Source organism: Athene noctua, chromosome 1 (genome assembly GCF_965140245.1).
Source record: "Athene noctua chromosome 1, bAthNoc1.hap1.1, whole genome shotgun sequence".
NCBI lineage: Eukaryota > Metazoa > Chordata > Aves > Strigiformes > Strigidae > Athene > Athene noctua.
In genome coordinates, this window is record NC_134037.1 from 178,021,451 (window position 1) to 178,045,096 (window position 23,646).

General features: G+C 42.0%; 1 protein-coding gene and 1 long non-coding RNA gene across 10 annotated transcripts in view; one reads left to right on the forward strand and one right to left on the reverse strand.

The window, feature by feature from the left end:
- Positions 1–13,716, reverse strand: part of CNKSR2 (connector enhancer of kinase suppressor of Ras 2) — a 223,420-nt gene extending 209,704 nt beyond the window's left edge. For all 9 annotated transcript variants that reach the window (XM_074906110.1, XM_074906092.1, XM_074906062.1 and 6 more), the window contains exon 1: positions 13,293–13,716. In XM_074906110.1, the coding sequence (XP_074762211.1) occupies positions 13,293–13,356 (64 nt within the window). In that variant the 5' untranslated portion in view covers positions 13,357–13,716. The remainder of the gene's footprint in view (positions 1–13,292) is intronic.
- Positions 13,598–14,625, forward strand: LOC141960539 (uncharacterized). Its single transcript, XR_012633666.1, has 3 exons — positions 13,598–13,679; positions 14,166–14,384; positions 14,547–14,625. It is a non-coding gene; the product is annotated as an uncharacterized LOC141960539 (long non-coding RNA).
- The last annotated feature ends 9,021 nt before the right edge of the window (positions 14,626–23,646 follow it).

Sequence of the window (23,646 nt, forward strand, 5' to 3'; positions counted from 1 at the left end):
TACGTAAGTTTTGTGTGACAGGCAAAAGTAGTGCTTTTAGCAGCATGGTACCCACAGCAATTTGCTGTTACTTTGCATAATGCCTACTTAGTTTAAGCATCAGATACTAGAGGTTTTGGTTACTTGGTAAGCATCCCCACATTACTAAATACAGGAGTTTTCTTCATTACTCGTTGGGTTTGTTTTCCTTTTAATAACCTAAGTGAAATATTTGCTCATTATTAAAGGCAATTTCTCTTTCCCAGGGTTACATCTCATAACCACATGGCTCCTGAGTCAAACACTTATTTTACACATTTGAAATTTGAAAAATGTTACAAATATAACTTAAAAAATGAAAAAAAGAATGTAACATAAACCAGAAGTGACTCAGAATATGTGTATATGCATAGTACGCCTTTTTTCTACTCTCTGCATCATACATTTGTATCCCAGCATACTGTCCCCACTTCCTCCCTTGCTTCAGGCTAGAGGTGCACCCTGAAGAAGGACTATGCCAGTGTCTCCTTCTCCCACGGCGGCCAGGGGACACATCAGAAACTTCGATGAAAAACCCACTGAACAGATTATTAGCAGAGGAGTTACTCTGCCCAGGGCCGCAGAGACATTCATGCACTTAAAGACAGAAATCAGATGCCTGTATTTAGGACTACAGTCATCAAAAGCCGCTCTTAATCTTTCAGGGCATGATTGCAGACAGTTTTGTCTAATCAAATTAGGACGGAGACAGACCCATCCTTGTCTCCAAATCCTGTTCTTGCCAATGCCACCCTGGGCACACCAGCCAGGATGCTCAAGGTATTTAACAGCACAGAGAACTTTATGCTCTAAACCCTTGCTCCCAGGAGGATTAAAAGATTCTGGATAAAATTAAGAACAAAATATAGACAGTCCCGAAAGCAAAGATGGGAATCCAAGACTCCTCCTTACACTAAATGGGGATTCACTGGACAGCAGTTTCTTATTTTTAACATGGTTTTGGGAATAGAGATTACAAGATATTGTATGAATGTCCAATTGTTCCCCTTCAGTTCAAAACAAGTCATTGTTCTGGGATGGGAAACTGTGGTTTCTCAAAAGACAAACATCCCTTCTTGCTTGTTTCATTAAACTGGCAGAAGAAAATTTAATTCAAATTAAGAAAACTCATATTTGAACGGATCCACTGGAGAAAAACAATTGATATTTATGTGCTGTTGCCACTTTGCACTCATTACAGGGGCTAATGTTTTGCAAGACACATCTTTTAAACCTTACTAAGCTTATTATTTACTATCTCCTGACAAGCATGACTTCATTTCAAGAGCTGGCACACATCCCATTGTGAGAATCTAATCTTTAATAACATATCCTAATTAAATATGCACATTTAATGCTAAAAACAAAAGATAAAATTCAAAACAAAACAAAACATTCATTTGACTAAACAAAGCAATTGTATTAAAGCACACAGAGCAAACTTAAAGTCATATATGCCACAGCAAAAAGACACTAAGGGAAGGGAGAAAAAAAAGGGGAGAAAACACACACCCCCCCCCCAAACAGACAACTCTTTATAGCTGGCCTTATCCAACCTCTCTGAACTCCTAGCTAGTTTACTCCCATCTGTCACATGATAATAATTTTAAAGGGTACACATTTAAGAACTCATCAAAAGTTCATTCAAGTCAATTGTTCTTATGGTGCTCCATTACTTTCTTCTAGAGGAGCTACACAGACTTATTTTTCTCAACACTGATGACTGATTTTCACCATTAAACCATTTACAGTTTATCATTTTGTGCTGTTCCACAGCTGACAGAAAAATCCTAAAGTAGTGAGCAGTAAACAAAAACAAATAACCTCTTGAGATTTAAATACCTAATCATGGCACTAAAAAGCTATTTCTCACTATTTGCTCATTTTTAAAATACTGTAATCTGGAAGCCATTTTCTTTCTAGGGTATACAGTTAAAACATTTGACTACTGAGATGCTTTGAATTCAAAAACTTTGGGCTAAAACTTTGTGAACTGCCATAACACATTCAAAGATTCTACCAAAAGAAAAGTAAATTAGATATATTTGTAATTTCAGAAACAATTTTATCACTGAAACTAAATCCTGACACACATCAATCTTTTCCTTCAGAGGTCTCATTTTAATTCTTTCTTCAGGTGAATTTTGATTTAGTAAGATTTATCAAAACAGTATTCTTCAGGAAACTCCTTACAGTATTTGAGAGCACTAAGCAAGAGGGTACATGCTTAAGATTTACAGTTTTAATTCTTAGGATAAATACAAGTCAATTACCTTGTAAGAGGTAGACCATGCTACTGAACCTAGACAGAGAGAGGAAATCTAACAAAAATAACAAGACAATATTACAATTCCTAGATGTTATTTAATTCTGCCTGTTAGTTGAATTAATTTCATACATATGCAATTGAAGTATTATGAGCACGTTCATTTTTCCTTTGGATCTAAAATGTCACCATTCTCACCACAGCCTGCAATAAATTATCAACTGAAAATCAAACATTTTCTCAAATAAGGGTAATTATTTTTTTATAAGGGACTGGGCAGCAAAGTTTTTATTCAGCTTTATCTTCAAAAAGAAAATTTTTAGTTAATTTTTGGTATTTTCAAGGAACATGTCGTAGATCAAAGTTCTATTTTCAGTTATTCTATTACACAGAGCACTCACTCCTCTGAACAGGAATTTGCACAGATCTGCAGAGGTGAAAAACATCCAGGACAGGGTATCCTGCAGACTCAAGACACTGTCCTACAATCCTCAGCATTCAGATGCCCAGGCAGCCACCTAAAGCACACCGCTGCACCCTGCTTTGGAACGCAATGGTCTCAGGAAAACAGATAAACCCCTATGATCCGATAATACCACCAGAAGCAGTCACTAATTGTCCAGTCTGTTCAGGTTTACTCATTCATATCTCATTAGCGTTAGTTACCTCCAATTCATAATTGAATAGGTCAGTATGGCTTACAGTGAGCTGAGGGACAATGGTTAGGATAGAAGAGAGAAACTACATGATGTCCAAATAAGTAACAGAAAAGGTTTTTATTGACTTAAGACAGCACAAGCAGAAAATCAGTGAGTTCTTTGTAAGTAAACTTTCAGTAACTGAAATTACCTTTAGCCTTCCACAACAAATTTCATCTTTTATTCACCTAGAGAATGCTACATAGTACATGAGGTATGTTTTCATAGAAAAGTTTTTTTTTTTGTCTTGCACAAAGTGTTTTGTTTTTCCCAAGAGCTTGGGTCAGCCAGCTGGTAAGACCATCTCAAATACTGAAATCTCCATCAGGGAGATGGCTAGCACTCCTTCGTTATCTTTGTCATGACTCTTCAGCTGTCTTATTCAAGCCAAGGTAGTTACCAGGAATACCAAATTCTTTATTTAAAAGTTAATAAAAAACACACAAGAAAATGTGCTAATATTAGGAATACAGAAGTTTCATAATTGCATATACACCATTTTACTTTCTGTAGCTGCTATGGGTAGCTTCACTGTAACTCATGCAGGCATTCAAATGCTATGGCAGTAATGTAATTTGCTAAAGCAGACATTTAAAAACAATCCTTTGAAGGCGATGAAATATCCAGTCCTTTAAAAAAAAAAATAGTTTATTTGTTCTCAGGGGACCCTGTCATATACCTAACTTTCTTATTTTTCTAATGATAAACTGTCTTCCTTCCTTCAAACATTCAGACTGACACTAACATGGAAATTTCTTATGTGTGATGATTCCACTTCCAGGCTGACCCTCTCTCTCAAATCCATATGCAGAGCATGACAAATTATTCACCCTACACTGTGCCCTTGGATTCAAAGATTAAGGCTCCAGAAATAGGATTTTGACCACAGAGTGCATTAAATAGCTAAGATCCATAAGGTTTAAAGCATACAATGAAGTAACGGGTAAAGTAATGGAAACTACGTCTTATTTTGAAGTCTAGTACCCAACAGTGAAATTACTGATCACAGGTATTTTCAAGAGGACTTGTGAGGCACAACACTCAAGACAATGCTAAAAAGCATATGGAGAAATTTATACAATAAGCCTCCACATGCTAGGTTAAAATAACATATAGATAGTTTTATTTATAAATATCTGAAGACCGCAATATTTGAAAAGAGCAATAAACACCTTTCTGAAAAGCAGTAATGACTACTTCATCACCTTTCACTTACAGAAAGTTTTCAAAACAAGTAGAAGCAGACTACAAAACCACACTAACAAATTTGTAATTTTTTTTTTGTATTATCTATAATAAAACAAAGTCTACCAAAAAGAGCTGTGCTTAACCTCTTAAGAGAGATGGAAACAAAGACACATCATTCTATCCATAACAACAAAGTAACAATAAACAAGCCAGCCAGTAGTCAACCAATGCTGAACACTCAAGAAGGTACTTTTTGGATATTTCACCCCATACTTCAGTCACACTTCAATCAGACCAATCAAGAAGAAAATTGTTATTTGTTTGGTGTACACAAAGCAGGACAAGTGTAGATTCACAATAGTTGACTTTATACAACATAAGGTGTTTTTTCAGAGGGCAGCTTCTACTTTGCATTCAACAGGTCCCTCCACCAGTATTTCTTGAAAATCTGAAGCAAAAGGAGGGCAAGAATGGCACTGTACCTTGCAAATAAAAGTATCAACTGTGTGAAAGCAACCAATAAAACTACAAAGCAAGTAAAGAAATTAAGGTAGGCACATGTCAGTAATGGATATCAACGAGGGGAATCCAGTTACAAAGATTTTAATTATTAACAGGGAATTTAATCAGGATGCTAATTAACTCTCCCACTATTATGAAGAATGTGTCAGCGAGCCTTCAGCAACCACACCTGGTCAAGATTTCAGGTTGACATCTCACTAAAAACACTAAGGTCTTTTGTCATTCTCATAAAGGGTTTCAGTGTTGACTCAGAGGGAAGAATGCCATCTGGTGAATTACTCAGACAACACTGGCATGTCCCACCTATATCTACCTGGCCTCATTATGCAGAGGAAGGTTTTCTTCACCTTCTTATTGATGTGAAGATTATCAGGAGAGAAAGGAAAGAGAGAAGGAGGGGAGGCAAGGGAAGAAGAATCTATTTTAAAATAGGTCATTTATAGCTGTAGCTATTGGCAACTGGTGGATCTGGCCAAACTAAAAATAAATTTTACACTTTAACAAAACCAGTAATATTACAAACTTCTATATGGCTGACAATCATGCTCTGTGGGACAGAAGAGCCCTTAGAGGTGACCCAGCCAGCAGCTCAGCACTATCCATGGGTATGTTCATCCTTCCAAATACAAGAGGGCCAAAGAGGAGGCTCTAGCATTACCCACACTCAAGCACACCCCTATCTCCCACCCCAACATTCCTCCAGACCATTCTGGCCAGCTTCCACAGAAAGATTTCATTCTATCAGTGGTACTAGACCAAGTGACACATGTATAGTCCCATCAGCAATATCCAAAGTTATGTGAAAATGGCTTATATGCTTGCCCAGCTCAGCTGGACATGCACTGGTCACCCACAACGGGCACCAGTAAAATCCTACCAGAGGAGTATCCACAGCATCCACAATCAAAAATTCAGCATTACCAAAGACCCTGTTACACTTAAATCAATGGATGTTTGATGCTGATGTGAGTCTTAAACCATTTATGTAAAAAAGCTACTTGAACCTTTAAATTAAAGGCTCAATTAATTCTCATCAAGTTTTTGCCCTCTTCTTCACACAACAGAAAAGGTATAATACAAAAGTATAGCACTTTGCATCCCACTGTATTAAAATAATACTCTTCAGCTGAATATAGTTTAATTACGGCTTACTCTGGTACACTCATATATTAATTAACACTTTACTTGGAAATTCCCACCATATGGTACAGTAGCAGATGTTAATCATGTAAGGCCAAACACTTTGAAATTACTGTTCTAGGCACTTCATCTGATGTACCAAGTGCCCTAAATTTCTACCTTAAAGGATAAACTAGAAATGCCAAGCACCCTACAAGATCATACTCACAGCTATTTTCTCAAAGATAATATTATTTGGCAGATAAGCAGAACAAAAGGGGCTAGACTTTCAAGCCTCCAGTGCTTTAAAATGACTTGTTATACTGAATTTCCTTTGCCTAAGAGAAATGCCTGCACTGGAAACCTCAAGGGAAAAATTTGTTTCATTTATCAGACATCTGCTAACCCCCATATACAGTGAGGGCGAAACGTGTGTATGAGTGAATGCTCATGCAGCATTCCAGATCTTGGGTGCACCAGACCAATGGACCTGTATCTTCCAGCCCTTCACCCTTCAACTGCTGGAAAGGAGTATTATGAGGAGCAGCAGACGCTTGCTCTTGGACAGTCAACTATTTTAAATTTAAGAGCAGATGTCCTGCTAGGTCCAACTGTCCCACAAGCAGATATAAACTCCCTGCACACTGCTGCAAGTAGGTTCACATGGCAGTTGCTTTCCTCTGCATTTTCGCTATAACATGGGCCTAATATTGGGACCCCAAAATTTGTCCTCCTGAAAAATGCAACTCACCTCCAACTTCCTACTTCACCTTTTTAGAAAATGTGGCATATCTAGTTTCACTACATGGCCCTTGCATGATTGGATTTTTTTTTTTTAGTAAGGTATTTGGGAATCCTTATCCTACAGCAATTGTCTTGATAACTATTCGGCTTGTAAACTGAATGTTTAAAGGTTTCATTAAGTAAATAATTTAAGTAGTAAGTGTGACAATAGCACAGGGTTTTTTTATTCAGACCTAGAAATCTAAAGCTAAGTTATCATGCTAAAGGTAAATGCTTGCTACAGGTCATCATTCATACACTTATCCTATGATTTAGTGAGGAACTGGTAACTTCTTGAAAAACAGAAAAAAAAACCAGCATCTACATCACAAGGAAGCCTGAGGAATGAGCCTTCTCTTTCTCCTGGTTGCATCTTTGAATGCAAGGCTACAGACAAAGGATATTCTCAGCTTTTCCCTATTCCTCTGGAAACCAGTAACAAATACTACTATCTGACTCTGAGAAATACAGTAAGATCAAATGCTACAGTAACTTAAACGGTACCTACACTTCTGAGGATCAGACATAAAGGCTAGACCATTTACCAATTTGGGTTTTAGAAGATAAAACTGCCTGTTTTATTACTGATGAAGCACTAAAAGACAACTACTTGCAAAGATTCCAAAAATACATCTGTATATATATTTCAGAACTCTCATCTGAAGAGTGATCTAGTTTATATCACTGCCTTGCAAAATTTTTGACACCCATTAACCAGAAAACGTTGTAAATTTCTTGGTTTAATACTGCAGTGTGCAAATAAATCTGAGTAAGACCAGAATATAGAGCTTCGCTGAACTGTTGCAAAAAAACACTTGAGAAAACATATTGTGAGGACATATTTAAACTAACAGATGTTTCAGAAACAGAACAATATGTTCAAACAAAATAAAGGTGTAAACGGGCAGTGTTAAAAGAGCTTCACAACTAGCACATTAATTTCGGTAGCAAGTGAGATCAGCTCATCTAGGAAAGCTCCCTCCCAAAAAAGATCACTAATTTAGAAATGAATTCTCATATAATGCTTAAAATTTGGCTGCGCGAATTATTTGCAGAGTGACTGCTTATGTAACATTGCATTTGCTATGGCAACACCAGGGCTGTTAGGCTTTGTCACATCCCCGGTTCAACTGCAGTTTCATTTTCTGCTGATAAACAATGGCAGGAGAGGTTTGCTAATCCCAGACCAAGATGACCTAAAACACATCACCGTGACTGATGTGGTGGCCATTGATACTGCTTAAACTCCTAATGTCAGAAGGGCAAGCAAAAAGTGAGAGATCCACAGGAAAAATAAACAAGCTAATGAGAGAGATCTTCCAAGCGCTGCTTTCACTACAGTTTTAAAGTCAGAGTCCTTAAAACTAAAGTTTGGAATATCACAGTTTTGCTCTTGACTATCCATCTTCAAGCAAACTACCCTCTCCAGAGAGACCCCCAACTTGTCCTACTGAAATTCGTATTACATTCTTGCAAATGAAGTAACGATCTATAAATTTTAAAGTTTAGGAGTTGATCGAAATTAAGCTCCAACTATGGCACTATTTCATATTTTTCCACAGCTTTGCCACCGCTTTTCTTGGTAGACTTTACAGTAAAAGTCATAACTCCTTCTAAGCATCACTTCAAAGCTAATGGAATACTACATGTACCCTCTGATACTGCAAAATTTGTTTGCTTTTCTTGTGAGAAAAAAGAAGTTTTAATGCTGACTAATTTTAAAACACCTGATCTATTCCATATATGGCACTTAGCAATGACTATTCAAGTTGATGACTATTCTGCAGCTCATCAGTCATCTACACAAACTTCACAAGGAACTAGTTTCAGAATCCAAGCATTTTTCACACTCTTAAATATGCAGCTTTTGTTTCCCTGAGACAACTCAGCCTTTTCCATATTATTTCTAATAGTCACATTTGTTAAGGGCCCTACCAAAAGCAATATGTAGGCAAGGAGCGTAAGAAAGCAACTTTAACTCAATAAGCCATTGAAAAAAAAAAAAACAACAGATTGACAAAAATGAAAGCCCGAAATGAGATACATACGTGCAAGCACACCTCCTCTCTACCATGAAGTAGATGCTCACAGGACTTTGTAGCACTACAGTCTGGCCTATGCTCCAGAAAAAGCTCTCTCCTGAACCCTGTCCATTACATAGTCTTCTTCAGAGAAAGCTAATGCAACAAATGAGGTAGGTCTGATACCTTGAATACAGGAGTCATCCTTAACTGCCTCTAAGACCTAAATCCATCTGCTAGATCCTAGTGCTGGGAGAAGGTTTGTACCTTCACTGATGAACTTCCCTGCTGCTACCTAATGGTTCAGGAACTGCAGCAGGACCTGGGTGTTGCCACAGAAATCCTAGGGTTCTGCACGTGAAGGAACAGAAGCAAAAGAATCCCCATGGCAACATTTTGTTAAAATCATTATTAAGCATTAGAGTCTTTCATTTCAGACCATTCCCGCAAACTCTTGCGTTTTCTTGAAGAATAACATGTAATTCCTGTTACAGAAAGTGAAGCACAGTTGTCGGCATCCCGTGACAACTCCATGCAAAGACATACTCTACTGAAAATGGCCATGAACTGCTGTATGTAAGGAGCAGACAGAAACACATTCTTAAATCCATGTAATATTCATTCATCCAAACGGGGAACTTCTGCACTCTGCTTTCACTTTGCTAGCACATTCATGTTTCTCCTTCTCTTCCCCCAGTCCTTCAAAATAGTTACATCCTTCTAAACGCTAGTAGAGTAGACTTCATAAAGGCAAAAAGCCCCCATCCCTTAGGATTAGAATCCTTTAGAGCGAGTCCATGCCTCAGACATCAGCTTCTTGAGTATGACTACCATTACAACAGTTTAAGCTGTATGAGCTTAGCATAAGCTATATGAGCTGCCATTCAGCAAGCAAAAAATAAATATTTAAGCTTTGTTAGATAAACTAATACGCTTTTTCCAGGTGGGTTGTCTTTTCTAACAGATTCTGCCATTCAAACATTGGTACTGAATTAGAATATTGTTAAAAGCAGCAATTCCCTATCAAACTACAGCCATTATAAACAACCTCAGACAAAAGAAGTTAAAAGACCCTGTTAAAAAATCCTCATGTTTGAAAAGTAATTGCGTTTCTATGAGTTTTCGCAGCACCTCAGAAATCAAAACCACATCTGACATGTTCCCTTCCTGAGTCAGTGAAAGCCATGACGTTCGACGGCGCTCGCCTATGCAACATGTCAACGTCTTGTAACACGGCAGTGGAATCCACACATGTCTTCCAAAGGGGAGGCAGAGGAGGTGATTGACACAGTTTCAGCTCACTGATCCATGCAGGGCCTTTAAAATGAGTACTAAATATATGAAAAGCAAAATAATACACAGTTTGATTCAATTTAAATATTCATTTTATCCTCCACATACAATATGCCATCCTGTGGGAGAGATGAGCTAATTGAACTGCTCTTTTTCTAGTTCTATGACAGTTAATCTTCTGTCAGTGGGTTCATTTGAAACCATACAAAAACTCATATGCTGACACAGGCTCTGCTCCTTTTGTCCTTTTCATTTGCAAAGTTTTAACTGGTGCTTTGGTCCACAACTTCTCATTGGACACATTTTCATAGGTCGAAATTTTAGTAGTCACTTATTTGCGTAACCAATTCCAGGTACAATTCTGTATCTCAGCAGCATTAGAGTCCATAGGCAATTAAAGGATCCATAGGCCAACTATGTATATCAAGGAATTAAAAAACGAGAAGACATTGGAAAGACTGTATTTATTCCATGAAGACCCACGGTCTTAAGCCTGCTCCCTATCCAGCCATCCATACCAGAGCTCAGCACGTTCATCTAACACTTTTGAGCAGGAATACTTCAGTTTTCATATCCTTTAATACTACAGCAGTGATAAAGCATCGGGCCTGAACAAAATGCCACTGAGGTAATGGCTCTTTTGCCTAAATAAAGAATTCCAGCCGGGGCCTTTTATTGCAAAGTTCAGGTCATACCCACAAGACCATCACTAAAACACTGAGAGCAATAAAATCTGAAGTGTTTCATTTCCCCTTACTTTCAGATAACTGTAAACAATGTTAAACAGTAGGATTTTCCTTTTTCGGGAGAGATTTTGCTTTGAACATTGAAATCTATTTTGAAGAATGCTCTTTACAGAGCTGCTCTGAGCAGGCACATTACATAGCAGGGCACTTACTTCAAGGAGGAGGTTAAAACCGAGTTCAACATTTATAATTCGGTAAAATAACCCCAGTAAATCAGCAAAATATTCTCACATCTTGAAGTTTAATATAATTTATGCAAACCAGACATGACTGCTGCTAATGCAAAGACAACAAATGCACGCACCCCAAAGTTCTCATGACAAAGACACGTTCACGTTTTACTCATTGAGCTGTCTTGGGTACCTCTTAAAACACAAATAAGCTATTTTTGAGAATTTCAGAAATGTAATTAGTTGGAGACAATATGTTTAAAGCAGCAGAAGAACATTTTTTCAGCCAGATTTCAGTGACAATATTTGCAACACTACAATGATAAATGAGGAAAATGAAGTTGTTGCAGCCAAGACCGCTTGCCCTTATCCACTACCATCCTTCCTCCGAACTCGACAAGGTGTGATCCATGTGACAGGATCAGACTTGCCCATGGCTGCTGGTCATACTCATTTCCAGGCTCAACTTCTGAAACCACAGTGGCTATCTAGGTGGTTTTCCTCAAACACTGCTAGTCAAAGGCAGGTGCTTTTATCTCTTTGCACCTCACTCTAAATGAAGCTTCATCTGCAACTCAGAATACAAAATGAAGAAACAAAAGCTTGAAGAAACATATATGTGTTTGCTCAGTAAAAATTAAAGTACTCCAGAGAGACAATCAAGCATTCACACCAAAATAAACAGGTTACACACTAAAAACCAAGCTTCATAATCCAAAAAGTAAGCACAATTGCAGTAACCGCTTTTTTTGTAAAGTTCACATAATTAGTTTTAAAAACAGATCTACGGCTCTGTGCGTTAGTCACAGGTTTATAAACACAAACCTTTACCTAACCTCACAATTTTTAATGTTATCATTTAGTCAGCCTGTTGTTTTTAAATAACAGACTTTATACTGATGCAATACAAAAATAGAGTATGCAACATAATTCACCTGTCCTTTATGAAAAGTATTTGATGTATTATTTTTTTGAAGTGTTTTAAAAATGCACTCTCTGCAATTTATTTTTTTTTTTCTGCATTCCCAAAATATGGGGGAGGTATCTCAGATACTGATTTGAAAAAAACTCCTACACATTTTTTTTTTCCAAAGTAAAAATGTGAAAATCTAAATAAGCAATTGTAGTAATTGTAGTAAAGTAATAAAGCATTTTGAAGCTGAAAAGGGTTTGCTTTTAATACAGATCATCTGTAGCTCCTTCAAGTTTTTTATTAATATTTACTAATTTCTTAGGGTATGAAGTATCACTCATTATTATTCTATGGATTGAGAATGATTCAGAAACAGCAAAACTATGTATGTTACTGAATATAATTATAACTCGACAGCTATAAATGCCAGGATTGAATAACTGAAAACATATGCTATATGCCTGAAATTTTAAGGATGATGAAACTGTCACATTAGTAGCATACAGCATGTTATAAAGAACTCCCACAATGTAGCAGTTGTTCAAAAGTTGTACCCATCCGGTCATTCCATCTTTATAAAAAGATATATAATACTAGATGGTGATTTATTCAAAACACAGCTGCAGCCCGACTTATAGGTAATAACAGCAAAAACCCATACCGCAGAAAGACCTTTTTAAATTGCAGTATCAAAGCCATGTCGGTGCACACAGAATAAAAGAAAAGCATTTCCAGAAAGTCCAAATTTTATTCTCATTAGACTTTATTTTGGGGAGGACAGGTGAGGAGCGGGAGGAGAAGGGCAGCAGTACAAACACACGTCAGCCCGGCGGACTCTTCCAGGCTGATGTAAATCACGGATCTTTAAATGCCGCCCCTGGGGACGGGGATCGCAGCACCCCCACCCCCTACCCCCCCACTTAACGTGTGGGTGCCCTCGGCCCGGCCGGAGGGGCGGGGGGGGGCAGCCCCGGCGCTCCCGCGGGCGCGGACCGACCCCCCGACCCCGCCGCCTGCGGAGCCCCCCCGGTCCCCCCCCCGCGGGGCGCTGCTGCATCCCTGCCCCCCCGCGCGGGCGAGCGCCCCACGTTAGGTTAAACTTTTATTCCACGAGTCATTTTGCACCGCATCTGCCGGGAGCGGCCGGCCACGCTTCTCATCCCCGCGCTGCTGGGGCCGGTGGGGGGCAGCCCCACCGCCACACCGCGGTCGCCGCCCGGGAGCATCCCGGTTTCCCCGAGCATCGCCTTCCCCCCGCCTCCGCCCCCCGGCTTTATGGGTCGCCGGGGGTCCCCGCCCGCCCCCTCCCTCCGCGTCCGGGGACGGAGGGGGGAGCGCGGCCCCACACCCCGGGGCAGTCCGGGGCCCCCACGCTGCTCCCTCGCCCCAGCCCCGACGGCCCCCTCCTCCCTTCCCGCCCCCCAGCCGAAAGGCCGGGGGAGCCGGCGCGGGGGAAGCCGCGGAGCTCTCTCTCCGCACCTGCGGGGACTGCTGGGGCGGGGGGGGGGTGGGTGATGGAAGAGGGTCACCGCGCAGCCCCGGCGCCGCTCCTCACCTTTCATCCAGTCGACGACTTGGCTGGGCGACCACTTGCTGACGGGCTCCATGATGAGGGCCATGGGGGGCTCAGGGGCGCGGGCGGCCGCCGCTCTCCGGGCGAGGGCGAGGCTGTGCGGAGCGGCGGGACCGCGCTGCCCGCAGCCCGGGCGGCGGCGGCGGGGGGAGGAGGAGGAGGAGGAGAGAGCCGCTAAATCCCCGCTTAGCCTCCGCTCGCTCGCTCGCTCGCCGCCTCTGTGCCTCTCTGGGGATTTCAGTTCATGTTGCCGGCTCGGCGGGGAGGGGGAGGAGGAGGAGGAGGAAGGGGGAGGAGGCGGCGGCACGCTCCGACGCTTCCCGCCCCCGCGGACCCGCGGGCAGCGGCGGCTGCCGGCCCCGCCGAGAGGTCGGTCCCCGGGCGGCGGAGGGGGAGCGGCGAGCGGGGGGGGCTGGCTCGGCTCTGCCCGGCTCTGCCCGCCGGCTCCCGCGGCTCTCCGCGGCGGTGGCCGCCGCGCCGGTGTCTTTTTCTCCTGGCGGAAATGACGAGGCGGCTCCTGCCACCCGAAAATATCTCCAAGTGAAATGGGAAGCGGCACCCGAGGGCCGCCCGGGGCGGGGGAGCGGGGGGGGTGGGCCGGGATGACTCGCAAGGTGCCGCCGGCGGGCGGGGGGGGCCGGGCCGGGCCTGGGGCGGCGGCAGCGGCAGCGCCGAGCACCTGCTCCCGCCGAGCCGGGGGCAGCGGGGGGGGCTGCGGGGGAGCGCAGCCAGCGGCACCGAGCTGGCGCTTGGGGTTTGGGTTTGTTGGGGGTTTTCTCCCTCGACAAAAGCATCGCTGAGTGGGCGGGAAAGGTAATTTTTTTTTTTTTTTTTTTTTTTTTTTTTAATTTTTAGTGAAGCCCGACTGCAGAACGGCTGCGAGGGACGGTGTCGCCGAACGCCTCGAGGGAGCCGTGCTGGCGGGCAGCGGAGGCGGGGAGGCGGCAGCCGTCTTTGGCCGGGGTCTGCTGGCGGCCCGGAGAGGAGGGGAGCTGCACCTCGTTATTTCGCCTGCCTCACCCCAAGGGTGCAGTAACAGGGCAAGCTGGAGTGAGGTCAGCCAGCAGAATCGGGGTAGGTAGGATTCAGGCGAGCTCTGCTGCAGGGAGAGGGCTCCGCAGGGGGCTCCTCTGCCCGCGCTCTCCCCTGAGTTGCACCGCCAAGCTATGGTAGCTGCAGGTGTGAAAACCCGGCGTTGCTGGAGCTGTTCATCCTTCCCTCATTGCGTCCCCCCAGGGTGGATCGTCCTGGAGGCTACCCCGAGGGGGCAATTCCTGTGCCACAGTGTCTGTAGGAGTCCCTCCCAAGCGCAGAGAGGTTCCTCCTAGGATGGCCGTGAGTGCTTTTCGGACATCCTTCCTAGGAGCCTCTGCTCTGAGGAGGTGGTGGCCCCCTGCCCCGGAGCTGCAGACAGAGGATAAATACCGCTAAAGGGTGTTTTCCTGCTGGTGAGTTGGCCAGTGCACAGTTTTGCCTGCATTTGCATTCGCCTTGCTTCTCCTGCCAAGGCTGAGGCGACGGCCATCGAGATGTTCCCTCTGACAGTGTCGGCTGCTGAACGCCAGCTGCTGACACTGACATTTAATATCTACGTGAGGAAAAAAAGAGGATTCCCTCAGCCCTGAAGTGGCTACGGAAAAGGAATCCCTTTGCATGGCACAGGCAGCGACAGAAGCTTTCCCACTTTGGTACATGGGGCTGAAGTACCAGCGATGAGGGCCAGTAAGCACTTACAGGGGTTGGTAACACCTCTCCTTGGAGACCAAGGAAGAGTCTCCCTAGCAGCATTCGTTAAACTTGACCCTCACTTTAAAGGTTATAATTCTTGAGAAGAAACTTCTTTTCACTGAAAACTGGGGCTTACACACTGTAACTTTCCTCGAATTTGGTTCTAGACATGTGTCTCCTGTGTCACATTCCTGCCAGCACACTGATGAGGCAGTCTGCTTCTAAAGAGGTTGCGTTACCTAAAGCCACCGAAACAGTAAACCTCACTTGCAAATTAAGGCTGACTTTTTCCCTTATGAAAGGTTTGAAAGGTATGCAGGATCCCTACATACTGGGTTATTGTTGTTGAAAGAGCGTGTCATAATTTTAATTAGAAACCAGTAGTTTGAAAGGTTTAGAAGTAAATACCCATGATCAGACTGAAACCTGCCATATAATTTATAACACCATTGTGTAATTCTCATTGTGCTGAAAAGTTCTTCATGGGTGAGGAGAGGAGAAGTTCTCGCTACATATGTATGAAGTCCTATAGTTCATAATTATAGCATGCACTGGGATCTCTGTAGCTCACCAGGTTAATTTGTAGCTAAAGTGAGTTTTTCAGTAAAACATCAGTGCTGTCCCAGTGGTCAGTATCTGTTACTTTTAAAGCCCCTTTATAGTGGTTTAGCAAGTTGTGGAATGGTAAAAGGGAGTTTACTCCCCTGCTTCAGTAAACAGATGATGTGTTGAGTATGAGCTCTAATTACCTTTATTGTTCTTCTCATAGAGCATACCCATCTCATAAATACTGCGGTAAATCACACTGTTTTACTCAGTTCCTGTTTCAGTTTCACTGAAGAGCACTCACTTGACCATGGTGGGGAGGATTTGGCTCATTATGAGTGATGATAAAATTATCTGGCCATGGTATTTAACTTGATGACCCATTACAGCAATGAATTCTATAGTCAGGACATGTGCTACATAAAAGTTTTTTTTTTTTTAATTTGCTCTAAATTTATTGCTGCCTGATTTTATTATTGTTCTCTCTTTCTAGGGTAAGAAGGCAAAAGGAGAGCTGAATGACTTTTCATGCTGACCTTCTTAAACTGAAGTGTCTCAGCCAAAATACCTTAACCAAAGTCTTTGACTGTTTTCCTCTTTCAGTTTAGTGGCCCTCATCTTGCCGTCACACCTTCATGAGTCAGGCCTTTTATGTGAAGCTTGTGGGACAGGCTTCTGCAGAGATGCTGAACTGCAGAATTATGTCCTAACTCATCTTTTATAATTACTCTGATCCATATAGTGCACTAGGAGTTTTTTAAACTGTGTTTAAAAAAATACATCTAAGCATGTCCTTGTTAGGTAAGTCTTGATTTATTAGGTAGTAAATGTAAAAGTAAGTTCACAGTAAAATTCAATATTGAAAGAAAAATAAAAATAATGGGAATGAGTTTACAACTGAAGTACAAGCCTGAACCCAGCAGTATAGACTATATATCTGTTTAAATATCTATTCTCTGAACATCTATGGACAGCCCCAGCAGGTAAGTCTGGGCACGCACACCTCCTGAATCAGTACCTCAACCTGTAAGCTCACAGAAGATGTTACCTTTCTGTCATGGTACATTGTCAAAAAACAAGCCTCCCTAGAGTTTGACTGACAATCGTAGCTGCTACAGCAATATAAATTCTAAATGATACTAGTAAATAGTTCAAGTATGTCTAATAATATGGGCTTTGTGCCTATTTAATCAATAGGATGACAGTAGAAATAGAGCACTGCTCAGCCTGGATAATGGGCAGGATTAGATCCAAGTTCTAACACTGGTACATTGAGTGGGCATTTGTTTTATGTGTATGAAGCCAGACTCTACAGTGAGTACCAGTGATGGGTACAAACATAACTGTGAGTTCCCCAGAAACTTCACGGACTTTCTGCTAGAGTCTCTAGAAAACATACAAGATGGTCAGCAATGACAAGGTGAAATCTTGCCCTGAAGTTAGGGAAAGGAATTAAGTTCTCAAAAGATGTTTTTTTCTGGTGCTGGATATTAAAGTGGATTCTTCAAGAGGAAGGAAGATGAAAACAAGTGGAGGTAAACTTACGGTAACTAACACTAAGGTCCAATAAACCCAGCTGGATTAAAAAATCCCAAGAAACAAAGTGAAAAAGCTAATACTTTCTTCAAGTTGAGAAAGCTTGCTTATGTTTTGGTAGTAAGAAATTCCTGATTTTTACAAGGGAGGCTTTATTTGATAAGAATCAAATAAATACTCTTCCATTGGTATTAGCTCATGCTACAAATATCTGGATATTTGGATGCTATGTCTACATTACTGGAGAGTATTTTATTCCACAGCTTGGGACAATGTGTAAAGCAGATTGCTACTCTCCTTGAGTAAAGACACTGGGTTCATTCCTTGCCTGGTAGGGCTGCCATCTGTCCTCTGCTCCCCAGAGTCTTTTTGCCTTCAGAGTGGTGTCTGAGCTGATGCTTCATCAATGCAAGGATTGCTGTCCCTTACAGGGCAGGCATCTTCCAAGGGGAAGTGGGAATGATGAGGAGTGAGAGGGGAAATAATGAATAGCCTTGATGCCAGGGGACCATGGGCAAGTAAAGGAGGAGGAAGGTGCAGTGAGGTGATAAGCCTCTGAGGAGAGTAGAGGCAGGACAGATCAGGAAGGTTTAGAGGAGCAAAGGGTCAATGGTGGAGTTGGAGACCTAAGCCAATTCAGAGGGACACACCGTGCTGACCAGTTGTCCCTGACACTGGAGCAGTGGGGAGGTGTGATGGCCCTGGAGTGGGAAGGAGAACCATCCTGGCCGAGAAGAGCAGGCGGCTTTTCCGCCTGTGCTTCAGAGGTCTGCGTGGACCCCCAACCCACCAGCTGCTGCCTGTTGCTTACTCCACAACCACGGGCAGCCTCTACCCATAGAACAAAGAGGCAAAAAGACAATGGCAATTATTTTGGAGCCTATGCTGAGAACTTGCTGTTTCCTCATTTCTCACCACTTATCTCCTTCAACTTGCCCGAGAACATAAGTCTTCTAATACAGTATTTCAAAAGCAAATATCTTGCCCTTAAAGTGTGTGTATGTATACCTTACATCCATGATGCTTTCATTTGACATAAATGGGGGGGGGGGGGGAGGGGGCGTGCAACTGATATTGTTTTTATATAATCAGAAATAGAAATCATAATGTCCCAAAGATGTTTAATAATTTAAACTATTCAGAACTCAATTAAGGCTATTAGGAGATTAGAAATTAGATTAAAGGTGGCTAAAGGGTAAAAATTCAAGGACTTCAAACACCTTTTGTAATACAAAGGCTCTTAATAAATGAACAGGCTGAGAATTTCCCCAGGAAATTCCTATCATTTTAATTAGGTTTCTTCATTTAAAATAAAAAAAGAAACCGCTTCATACACAATTTGAGTCTCACTGCCTCTCTTATACAGTGGACTCAAGTAATTGCCTGCTGAGACCTCCTCCTTCCTCACATTTGAGGGGATGTGCAAAGGCTTAATAAATTTTGAAGATCAGGAGGGACCACCCCGACCATCTGATGTGTCCTCTTGCATTGATGCCTGCCAAAAAATTTCTCCCAGCCTTTCCCACAGTGAGGGGAATTATCTTTCCTCTGATCGTATCTCTTCTCTGCACCAAATTGTATCCATTTCTCATTTCCTTTGGTATGGAGTCAAGTGGCTGGTTCATTTTTTCTCTGAAAAGGAATCCCTGGCACTGTGACGGGCTCTTGTCTTTCCACATCCCACGGTTGCTCCCAGCCGAGGCTCTCGGTGCAGCTTCACGGCGATGCGATGCCGCCATGGGGAAAGAACAATGCTGCCACGGGGAAGGTGCAAGCCAGCAGCAGAGGGGCAGTGGATGTGCTCCTGCAGATGCAGAGGGCTTTTCGGGAGCGTTAGCCACCCGGTTGGGTGTGTGGGGGGAGCTGCCATCTCAAAAGAACAGTTTTCTGTTCCTTCGTGAAAATAAATACACATAGGTGGTATTATGTGGGCCTTCTGATTTTCTTTTTTTAGGCACGAGCTCAAGGAGGCTGTTTGTTTATTCAGCTACCATGCTAGGCTAAGGCTGCATTTATGCTACCGCGACACAAATGCCCTGCTTGAAACAGTAAGAAAGCTGAGGGAAGTGTGCTTCTGTGCTAAAATTATTAGAAAAAGATTATAAAAGAAAACAGCTAGTAATTATTAACATCAGGTTCCCACTCATTATTAGCATCACAAATGTAAAATGGCTGCCAACAAGAGTCAGCTCAGAAATCTCATTAGAAAGAAATGTCACCCTTTATTCCTGGTTATAAATGCTATTTTATTACCTTTGGAATGGTCGGGTGGCTTGGCTAAATGCAATGGGTGGCTCCCCTTGAGGTATATATTTTTACTGATGAATTCATATTAGCAAAAGAATAATAAATATCTGATCATTTTCTAAGCAATCCTGCAAATAAAACAACATTTAGAATTGCCGAAGAATGTAGTCGTCTAAATTGCACACTGGAGTACAAAAGAAAAAGAATAATGATACAGTAATATAAAAAGGGCAAAACCATAATGAGAAGGGACATTTGTCAGTATACTCAGAAAAGCACAATCTGTTTCCCTGGTAATTTGGTGGAGTACAAAAAGTATTATATGCCATATTTCAAGTATTACATTTTATTTCTGACTTCAGGAAGCATTGCCATATGTCTTCAAAGTCAGACATGGCCTCTTAAATGTAGCGTGTTCTTTGTTTGCGCTGTGCAGGCTCCATCCCGCTTGGACAGTATTTATTCTGAATAAATTAAAGACGGTATAAATCTTCCAGTAGCACAAGACTTTGTATCAGCCAGCTTTTGTGGATGAAGCAGGCTGGAGTAAGTTGACTCCTAATGACCAGGAAAACTTGACAGGTTTGCTATATTTCTTAGACATGACAACTTCTCGAAAATCTATTGTTAGGGAAATAGTCCCAAATTTCCCAGCCTTAAGAAACATTTTCTACTTTCAAACATATTGCATGGGAAAAGGAAAAAAAGATACATATTTTCAAATATTCCTGGTGTACAGCAGCATATCTGTGTTACAATTAAATATGCCCTGATGTGCCCTGATATTGCTACGATTGTAGGTTATTGGAGATTTCATACATTTACATGAAGCTTCATGTTTACAGCTTGAGAAATTTGTGTCTTAAGGTCCTAATCCTATGAGTTGTCCTTCCCAGTCCCCACGTTCTCCCTGGAGCGCTGTTGGGACTGTGAACAGACCTAAAGGTACATCCACATTGGAATCAAAGGGAATTTAGGGAGGCGGATGGACAAATCAAAAGGATGCCTGCAAATAAATGTTAACCAGAGTTCGTGTTAGACTTCCTTAAGTATGCAAAGTGTTCAGATACCACAGCAGTGCAATGGTTTGGACTTTTCTGTAGCACCGTGTCCTTAATGTTCTTTTTGTACTGCTGTTTACAGCTGGACCTGGTTAAAGCATAAGAAACAAGGAAAAGGCAAAGGAATATTGTTTTATGATAGGGAAGTATGAGGAGAATTTTTGCAAGGGAAGGAACTTTTCCAGTGTCAAAGAATTATAATAATGAATGAAAAGTATCAGTATAGAAAGAAATTATGGATCATGGTGAAAAGGTAACATTATAAAAGGAATGAAGTGGAATAACAGGAAATATGTTACAGAAAGGAATACAATAATCAGATGAAAATATTACAAAAAACTGGGAAAAAACAGGAGCGCAAGAGGAAACAAAAGCAGATGTAAGTATGGATCAATCTGTAGGTACAGTTGAAACTAGGCATGGGAAGGGTTAAAAAGAGTGAGAAAGCGATGAAGGGGGAAAACATGGGAGAGTATTGAAATTTGGAGGAAACAAAGGAAAAAAATGTATGTATATTATCATGAAAGCCAGGAGATCCAAAACACAGTTTTAGAAGAAAAGGATTTTAAGAAGGCAGGTAGATTGAACAGGGTGGATTTGAAATACCTAAAATGACTCAGCAGGAATTAAGCCATGGAGAAGGAGTCAAGATAACTTCAATTAATCAGAGAAGCAAGAAAGCTTCTCAGAAAACATACCCAGATCAAATGCTAAACAAAAGCTTTTTTGTTGTTATTTTTCTTGTTCTTTAGTGGACTAGAACTAATGAATTGAACTCTACTGAATTAAATGTGTCTGGCCTATTCTCTAGCACTGGTCTCAGCTACTACAGAATGGCTCGTGTCCATGGCATTAAATAGCATTTACCTCCAAAACGAAGTGGCTGCATGCAGCCTGCATATTTTGAATGGTTGCTGGCCATGCTAACACCCAAACAGTATTTGGGACTTGTTTGGGAGATGTTAGCTGGCATAGCCCAAACATCCTCATGCCTGGAAGTATGCCAGGATCTTGATAGATTTACTGCTGGAGACATAAGGACAGAGCATGCATTCATGCCACAGGCTTTGGCATTGCTTTCCAGGTCTAGGTTCATGCTCTCCTGCACTCGGACTTGAGTGTCAACATCAGACTGGAGCAGGCAGCACCCATTCCCCACAGCAGCAAAGCCAGGGCTGGACAGGGGCCCGGACAGTCTCCAGCTGGTCACCCAATCCCTACACTTTGGCAACCAACAATCAAGAATGTCCTGGAGGTGTCATAAATCCCAAAGGAGAACTCCAGGGTGACCGGAGGAAGTGATCTAAGTGCAGTCTCCATGAAATTGTTTATAATCTGCTGGAAGTATCGCAACAGCTTACTTTCTCACAAGGTACCCCTACACACCTGTGCTTGACAAAGTAGAAGCATGAGGACAAACATTCAATACCACGCTATGGATAAAACCGTTTTCTCTTATTTGAGCTCCCTCTAGCTTCACAGCATCAAAGTCCCACCTGAAAGTTGGCCACCCTCCTACCCAGACAGTCTAATGTTAACCAGGAATGCTGCCCTAGCCCTGCAATCTCCTGAAGCTTTTTTGTTTCTCTAGTTGGCAAAGATGAGCACCGGGAAGTCAGGAAACAGAAGTCACAGATCAGAAACTTTGGCAAAGCTCTCAATCAATGTTTGAATAATTGCTCAGCAAAAATGCAAGCCATAGACTCATTTCAGAATCTTCTAACCATCTCAATTTTAAAAACTCTATTAATCCCAATGACAGCCAGGTATCGCATCTATCTAATCTAATCTTCCAAGGCATTTTCATTGTGCTCTTCTCTGTAATATTCTGAGCATTTTAGAGAATTAAATGAGTCTACTACATAATCTAATTAATATCGATCTTTGGTTCTCTTCTTGTTCAACACAGGCACAAGGAGAAAGCACATAATTCATCTAGTTTAATTATTATTATTAAAGTTATTACAGTGGGAAAGCAATGATAGAGAGGACTCCTGCATTTTAGCCAGAGGGCATCAATGTTTGTGGCTCTTCCAGTCTCTCAAAGGAGGGAGTCTCAGAGAGAACTTTCCTCTCACGAAGTTGAGCAACACTGGAGAACTTTGCACTACCATATCCAGATTTGTTCAAACAGCTTTTCATCTGCAGGTATATAGCATAAGTGCATATTGTTGCACTGCTGCAGTGTGCATGGTTGCATAGCCAAAATGGAACTACGTCAAATTTAAGACTTGCTTGCGTCTGTGTGCAGGTTTGTATCAGAGCTTGCATAATGCATTACACTGATGTGAATTCCTCTTGCATGAATGTGGTCATATGGCTTTTTAGAAATAAATCATCTTGCAAATAGTCTGGAATGAGTCTGTTGGGACTGCTGAAGGTCAGGTCAGAGTCTGGAGGCACCACAGTGATTTATTTATATGTTTTCCCTTTCCTTGCTGATCAGCTGCTGTCTCTTGAACCAGCCTGAATTTTACATATTACTCTCCAGAGCTGAGGTTATTCCTAAATTGACTGGATTGCATCTGTCCAATCTGGAAGTCAGCAATGCTCAGAACCCGTTCAGCATATGGCAGCCATGGACCAGGCCTCCTACCATTCCCACATGAAATATATTTTTCTGTCAATCTTGACTACTGGAAAACCCAATAGCAATGAAAAGCCCATGATGATTCCATGGCTAAAACCCCTCCCTGAAACCCTTATCTGAAGATAACATTTCAGGACCATGCACAGCCTACCTACAGAAGCTCTATGGCCACCTGACCAGATCTGATCATTTGACACGGATGACACGCTGTGCCAGCTGGTGATGCTGAGAGGGACAAAAGCCTTTTTAGTCCTTGCCTGCCCACTAAAACCCCCTTGGTTTATATCCATCCACTATGTGTCACCTTCACACTGCACTACTTAGACCCAGACTGTGGCTGTAGCACACTAGCAGTTATACTTGGGTGTCAAACAGAATAGGAAAGCTGCCTGTGTAATTTCATAGGCAAAGCCTGTAGAGAATGAGGCACGAGTGCTTCTCCAGCCTTCAGAGATAATTTTAGCATGGCCTGAATGACCATGATGCATCTTTGGTTTGATGAAAGGTCTTTGGCAGCAGTGTTTGCTGAGCAAGAGCATGCAATGTACTTTAGACAACCAAAAGTATAGCCTTTGTCCATAGTTCATATCAAGAGGAAATGTACTCCCTGCTGGCAATGCTAGCAATG